Below are 7,719 nucleotides of genomic sequence, written 5' to 3' on the forward strand. Positions count from 1 at the left end.
ATATATTTATACTCCAAGACGAAGGGGAAAATGCACAAGCGGAAAACAGAATCCTAACTCCGAATCTTATCCTCCCCTTTTCCAAGAAGAGATGCCCTCCATTTCATGCCCAGGAGGAACTCTCCACATGTCCTCCAACTGCAAGAGGACTCCGAAGCAGGAATGGACATTACTAGGAGCGTTTGCTTGGGTCGCATCCTCTATTTTTTCCCGACATTTTGAGGTCACTCTGGGCCCCCAGGGGTCAAGGGGCAAACGAGGACCCCCCCCAGGACTCTGGTTGGGCCTCTCTTCCTCGATAGAACCGGAGTCCTTTGGGTGTCCTCGCTCGCCCCTTGACCCCTGGGCGCCCACAGTGACCCGATGTCCTCTCACTCAAAAGGAGAAGAAGAAAGAAGAAGGAGGAAAGGGCCGTCTAAGTGCCCTCAAGTGCTCCCCCATCCCTGCCTCCCCTTCCCCCGTCCTTTCGGGAGACTCACCGTAGCAGGAGAGCGGCAGGGCTCCGTTGTGGGGCCCGGGCTCCGAGAGCTTGAGGCTGCCGTCGGGGGGGGCTTTTGCAAGCGCTCCTCTGCCCGTAGAGAGGAGGAGGAGGAGGAGGAGGCGGAGGAGGCTGCTGTTGCTGCTGCTGCTGCTGCGGATGGTACTTGCTAAAGGCAGCGGCGGAGAGGTGCTGGTGCTGCTGGTGCTGCTGATGCTGCTGGGTGGCTCCGTTGCCGTCGAGGGGCTGCTGGCATTCCGGCGGAGCGTAGCGGCCCCGGCCCTTGGGGCTGCTGCTGCTGCTGGCGGCGTTGCTGGCGTTGCTGTCCCCGGCGCCGAAGCTTTGCCCTTTGCCGGCCAGGAAAGCGGGGCTGAATTTGTCGCCTCCTCCTCCTCCGCCGCCGCCGCCTCCTCCTCCTCCTCCTGCTCCTCCGCCGCCGCCGGGGAATGCCCTAAAAGGCGAGGAGCCCTCGGCGGCGGGGCTTGGCTGCGACGAGGCGGCGCTGTAGAAGGACTCCATGGCAGCGGACGGGTCGCAAAAGGCAACGCAGCTCTCGGCATTCATGGCCTCGGATTGAAAAAGAAGGAAGGGCCCGGCGGGGAAGGCAGCGCTGGACTCCCCCCTCCCTCCCCCCTCCCCTCCCTCTCCCTCTCCCTCTCCCTCTCCCTCTCCCTCCTCCCCCCCCCTCCCCTTCCCCCTCTCCCTCCCCCCACTCCTCCTTCCCCTCCTCTTCCTCGCCCTTTCTTCCTCTTCCTCCCCCTTCTTTCTTCTTCTCTTCCTCCTCTTCTTCCTCCTCCTCTTCCTCTCTCTCGTCCAGGAACTCTTTCTCTTGGGCTCCCTTTTCCACTCCTCCTCTCTCCCCCTTCCCTTCCCTTGTCTCTTTCTCTCTCTCGCTCTTTTAGGGCGAGGGAGCACTAAGAGGATTCAGATGTTCCCGAGAGCTCCTCCGCTGCCCCCTCCTTCCAAGGCCGAGCGAAGGGGTCTCTCCCTCGCCTAGCCCCCTCTTCCCTCCCCTTTCCCTCTCTGCCCAAAGCCAGGAGGAGCAAGGAGAGAGCAGCAAGCCCCTCTCGAAGAACCCTCCTTTTTCTTCTCTCTTCCTCCCTTTTCCTCCTCCTCCTCCTCTTCCTCCTCAATCCCAGCCACTCACCCCCAAGGACTCAAGGCCCCCTCCCTTTCCCTCTGTACAAGGAGAAGAAGGCAGTTTTTTTTGGGGGGGGGAGAAGAGAAAAGAAGTGGGACTCAGCTTAGGGGGGTGGTTTTGCATTTTTTAGTGAAAGGAGGGGACTTGTGTCTTGGGGGGGGGTTGGCGAGAGAGCGGAGTCCCATGACCTTAATGCGATTAGAGGGCTGAATGGGGGCTTCTGTGCCAGGCAGACAAGTTCTTGGATGCGCTTCGGTCCCTCTAGGGCCAAATCTTCCAAGGATCGTCCTCCCCTTCCCTCTTTTCTGTCCCTTTTTCTTCCCCAACCACTTTGAACCATCAATCCCAGAGATGTGGGGCTGAAGAGAGGGCTGAGGATACAATGGGCAGCCAAAGAGAGAAATCAATGGAGAGATCTTAACACTGGAGAGATAACCCAGTTTAGCACTGCTTGAATTGCCCAGGCTCAAGGCTATGGGATTCTGGGAGTTCTGGGAGCTGGAGTTTGTTGTGGGGTCCAGAGCTCCTCTCCGTTCTGGGCCCACAACAAACTCCAACTCCCAGAATTCCACAGCCTTGAGCCAGGGTAGTTCAAGCGGTGCCAAACCGGGCTATCTCTCCAGTGTGGTTGCAGCCCTTGTAGCACCTTTGAGACTTAAGGTGCTACAAGATCTCCCTGCGTCCTGATTCCATCTTTGCTTTCTACCCAAATGGGTCCTTGAATAGATCAAGCCTGAAAGACCCGTAGAAGTCGAGATGACTCGATTGAAGCTGCCTTATTTTGGCCACATCATGAGAAGACTAGACTCATTAGATAAAGGTAATAATGCTGGGAAAGGTAGAAGATGGTAGAAAGAGAGGAGGAATACTTGCGACATTAAAGGACTCCTGTATTTGCATGACCTGAGCAGAGCAGAGGAGGACAGGGAGTCTTGGAGGACAGGGTCAATTCCAATGCAGAGAGCAACCACCACCCAGAATCCCCCAACAAGCAGGGCAGAGGGACAAGGCCAAATGGAGGACATCCAATCAAAAAATGGAGGACGCTACCAACCAAAAGCTAAACGCGCTCGTATCAGTGTCAAATCACGCTTCTTACTTAGTCCTGCTCAATATGGAGGGCGTTTTGAAACTCCTCCTTGACAGAAGGTTGAAATGGAGGACAGGTCTTGGAAAAGGAGGACGCCTGGTCACCTTGGGTAGGCGGAAATCCAACGGTTCCGTCCTTCTTGGCAGCGTAGGGACAAGGAAAACCCTTCGGCAATTGACATTCTTATTTTATTTTAAATTTATTTTTGGCCTCTTTTGATTTCTCCAGAGGGGGTTTGCCATTGCCTTCCTCTGAGGCCGAGAGAGCGTGACTGGCCCTGGTGGCGCCGTGTCCTGCAGCCACTCACTCACAAACCATATAAGGTTGCGAGTTCAATACCAGCAAAAGGGCTCAAGCTGGACTCAGGCTTGCATCCTTCCAAAGTTGCTAAAATGAGTACCCAGACTGTTGGGGGCAATTAGCTTACACTCTGTAAACCGCTTAGGGAGTGCTTAAGTGCACTGAGAAGCGGTATAGAAATGTACTTGCTATTGCTATTGACTTGCCTAAGGTCACCACTCAGTGAGTTTCCAGGGCTGAGTCGAACCCGGGTCTCCCAGACTCAGACCACAACACCACATTTGAGGAGGGAGCACTTTACTACTTCCCTCACTATAGGAGAGGGAAGTGGGGGACTGTCTGTATTCGCATCCTTGCGGGATTCTTGACAGCCAGTCTGTACAGATTAGCAAGGCAATTTGACCTAGTGGTTTGAACATTTGGCGACGACTCTGGAGACCAGGCTTTGAATCCCGGCTCAGCCACGAAGCCTACTGGGTGGCCTTGGGCAAGTCACACTCTCTCGGCCTCAGAGGGCGACAATGGCAAACCCACTCTGAAGAACCTTGCCAAGAAAACACAACAACAGCAAAAACAGTAGGACTTCAGACCTCAGGATTTCAGGGGAGGCTTCAGTGGACCCTTTCCTGCTCTGGAAGAGCTTCGTCTTCAGTTTTCACCTTCGTCGGCCTCTGAGGCGGACCACTTTGTCATCCCTCCTTTTTTCCCCATCCCCACATCTGGTTCCCATTGCACTCCTTCTCTCCCTGGCTCTCTCTCTCTCTCGCTCTCTCTCTCCTTCTCTCTCGCTTTTACCTTGAAGTTTTCAGTAATAAAGATATTACGCAAACGGCATCCGTGGCTCCTCAGTTGGAAAGAGGTTTAACCCTTTTCCCCCAGGGCCATCCCTGCTGAAAGGAAGAAAGAAAAAGAAAAGAAATAACACACCCGTATTTCTCCTACAGGGAAATCACCAGAACGGAATGGTAGCAGCGTGGCCTAGTGGTTATGGATGTGGGGATAGGACTTAATTCCCAGCTGGGCCATCACTGGGGGAACCTTGGGCAAGTCACACTCTCTCAGCCTCAGGGGAAGGCCCTGGACAAACCTCCTCTGGACAAACTTTGCCAAGAAAATCACAAAAGAAGGACCCGAAGGCACACAACAACAATAACAAGAAGTAGCAGCAGCAATATGGGTCTTAATGCAGCTGGCACTCTCAGCAAGAGTTGGGATCCTTGGGTCACTTATAGGGATCCATTGTGCCAACCCTATGGAAGGAATGAGTTTTCTGGGAGAGATTCTTAAGAGGGGGGAACAGAGGAACGTCTGGGAGAGAAAGGTTGGGACTCGCAACGACAACATTTGTCTGATTTGTTTCTTGTTGTGTGCTTTCAAGTCGTTTCCAACTAAGGCAACCCTATCATAGGGTTTTCCCGGCAAGATTTGTTCAGAGGGGGTTTGCCATGGCCATCCTCTGAGGATGAGAGAGTGCGACTTTACATGGCCGAGCCGGGATTTGAACCCTGGTCTCTTAAATCCTAGGGCATGTTTCAGTGATGCGTTGGTGGGAAGGCTGCTGTCCCTCGAGCAAGGATTTATATAGTCTTGCTTCTTCTGGATGTGTGTAAGTTTAAGTTAAGACAAAGGGAAGATGCCTTTTTTCTGTCGCCTCACTCCCAACTCCTGCAGAAGTTTCCATCGAGTGAAAAGCCAGGAAATTCGGTTTAGCCGAGTGGAAACCAGTTTTAATAACCTGACTATATAAAACAGGGCTGAAACATTTACAGTGCTGAGGGAGCCTAAGCCGATTCAATGCGTGACAAAGCCAAATCCGACGGCTTTCCCCCCTCCTCTCGAATTAGGGGCTTGAATCGGCTTCAACCCTGAAAGCGTATGGATGGACTAATGTGACTCCCGCCTCCCAGCTGAAACCCAAGAATCCCAGGACATTTTAGGCTGCATCCACAGCCAATTAACTGCCCTGCTTTCCGACGGGTTTTTCTTCCTCTTAAATCCTCAATGACGGTATCACAATAAGTGTTGTAGTTTTTTTCCCTTCTTGATGGAAAAAAATAGGCTCATGATCAAATATGAACAAAGGAAACAAATTTTGTTGCAGGTTTAGAAAAACATTATGGAGTAGGATGGCTAATCCCAGGCTATCTGGATATGACCTCTGGTAAAAACTTTCCTAAATGCTTTTATTCCCTGTGCTACATACAGAACATTATACAAAAATAACGATAAGTGAATGCAATGGAAATAGGGCTCTACTCTGGTGCCCTAAAAAACTACTGCTAGGGAATCGTTTATTGTGGCACCAGGCAGAGAAAGCTAAATGTCTCACAAAAATCTACAGTTCCCAGAATTTCATAGCTTTGAGCCATGGCAGTTAAAGTGATCTCAGACCGGATTATTTCTGCAATGTGGATGCAGCCATAGAGAGACTGAAAGGATAGCAGTCTAGTAACTCCGGTCCAAAACACACCCTGGAGAAATCATCTCGTCTGAGACCTCTTTAACTGCCCTAGGGACTTCTGGGGACTGTAGTTTTGTGGGACATTACGCCTTCTCTATCTAGTGCCACCCTAAACTACAACCTCCAGCATTACCTAGCACTGAGCCCGGGGAAGTTAAAGCGGTCTCAGACGGGATTATTTCTGCAGTGTGTTTTGGACCATAAGGGTTCACTTCCTTCTTCTCTGCACATCTCTCCTAAATCTCACTAAAGATCGTGGAGAGGAAAGTCCCATTGAAACCAGAGGTGTCCCATTGATTTCAATGGGCCTCCTCCTAGCACAGGGCCAGGGCAGTTGAACCGATCTCAAACTGCATTATTTCTGCAGTGAGCCACATTGCCTTCAGAAGTCCCAGCCTCGGTTTTCCTAGGATCCCCGCCAGTCCTTCTTTGGGTCGGTTTCCGATCCAAGAAAGCTTTCGGTGGCTTTCCCTTTCTTTCTCTTCTTTATTACCTGCTTAATTCTTTCCTCGTTTTTTTTAGGGGGGGGGGAAGCTTCCCTTCCCTTCCCTCCTTTTATTCCCCCCTTTCGCTCTCCCTCTCTCGCCCAGGACTTAATAAAAACCAAATCAGCTCCATGTTTGTGCTTCTTTCCTTAAAACCGCTGGTAGAGGGGCAGCGGGGGATCCTCAGAGGCAAAGGCAAGTTGGGGGATCTTGGGGTGTGGGGAGGGAGTTGGGGAGAGAGAGAGAGAGAGAGGGAAGGAGGGAAGGGGAAAGGAAAGAGGAGGAGGGAAAGAGAGATCGGGCCCGCTTTAGTTTTGCTCTGCCGTGTAAACTACGGCGGCGGCGCAAATTGGGAGCCGCCTTGAGTTTTGGAGGGTTTTTACTAATCCAGGGCGAAAACCAGTTTGGTTTCCGCTAGCGAATTCAACCCAGCCAGATTATGTCTTGAAGGAGCCCCATTGAAATCAATGAAATACCTCTGGTTTCAATGGGACTCTCCTCTCTACGATCTTCAGCAGGATTTAGGCGAGATGTGCAGAGAAGAAGGAAGAATCTAGTGAACCGTTATGGTCCAAACCACACTGCAGAAATAACCCCGTTTGAGACCGCTTCAACTGCCTTGGCTCAGTGCTAGGGAATCCTGGGAATTGTAGTTTATTGTTGCACCAGACAGAGAAGGCAAAAGGTCTCACAAAAGGATAGAATTCTCTATTATCGAGCCCAGGCAGTTAAAGCGGTCTCAAACTAGATTCGTTCTGCAGTGTGTTTTGGACCCAGGTTCCCCTAATGTGGATATTTCAAAACACAAAGAAAAGAAAGTGTATTGAAAGAAAAAGACGACAGTCTTTATTTTGAAAGGGGGAATCCTAGGTTTTAAATTTAAAATTCAGACCCTAAAATACATTTATTTAGGACGCAACGCCGCTGGAACCAATGGTTCTTTCTACTCCGTTAAAAGAGATTCTAGATCGGGAGAGTTACTAAAGAAATCCGATTCCTTACACAGCATTACTGAAGTTAAGCGGAATTTGCAAGTGGCTTCAGCGGAGCTCCGAAGGTCGGTGCAATTGGAACGGAACTCCTTCGGAAGCAACGAGTAAAGTGCGTCTGGCTAGTCATTCCCTTTCGTAAATTTTAGAGGAACCGTAGTCTCCTGAAATCGAGGCAGCTGGTTTTATTCCAAAATCATATTTAGGACTAAAATGCACCTAGAATCAAAACCTGCCGGAAGGAAATGTCGGTGAAACAAGAGGCTAACTTTTCGATAAAAGGACAATGAATTTGTCACGATTTGAAATAGATTGGGTTGTAGGACTAAATTCAAAGGCTTCAGGTGGAAGGAAAAAGATAATACAATTCACTAAGAAATGGATCTCTGGTGCAATAAAGTTTTCCCGATTTCATTTCTTTCCCTTGAAGATCCTGTTTTTATTTTGCTCATTGGGGGCATCGCTGAATATAACTGTCCCTCTTTCCCTCCTCTTTCCCTCTCCCTCTTAACTTTATAGGAAAGTCCACTTCATAGGGAAATGGTCAGTCGCAAGGGAGATTTTTTCAATATCTCAAAGAAGCCAAATGGTCCCAGCATAAAGGAGAGAAGGACCCAGAGTTCTATGGAAAGTTCACTGGAAAGGGACAAATAGTTTCTGTCCTCCAGACAAGCCGAAAGAAAATCTAAAATAAAACAAACCTTACGGATTTAAAAATCCCAAACCACCAATCTGTTTAAAAAAGGAGCCCTGTGAAAGTGCGACAGGGGAATTA

The 7,719-nt window shown here is 50.3% G+C and overlaps 1 protein-coding gene across 1 annotated transcript in view; it reads right to left on the reverse strand.

The window, feature by feature from the left end:
- Nucleotides 1-1,042, reverse strand: part of ALX4 (ALX homeobox 4) — a 115,758-nt gene extending 114,716 nt beyond the window's left edge. The window contains 3 exon segments of the mRNA XM_042459735.1: nt 480-549; nt 551-825; nt 961-1,042. Of these exon segments, the coding sequence (XP_042315669.1) occupies nt 480-549; nt 551-825; nt 961-1,042 (427 nt within the window).
- Nucleotides 1,043-7,719: the final 6,677 nt, after the last annotated feature.

The sequence above is a fragment of the Sceloporus undulatus genome, chromosome 1, assembly GCF_019175285.1.
Source record: "Sceloporus undulatus isolate JIND9_A2432 ecotype Alabama chromosome 1, SceUnd_v1.1, whole genome shotgun sequence".
Classification (NCBI taxonomy): Eukaryota; Metazoa; Chordata; class Lepidosauria; order Squamata; family Phrynosomatidae; genus Sceloporus; species Sceloporus undulatus.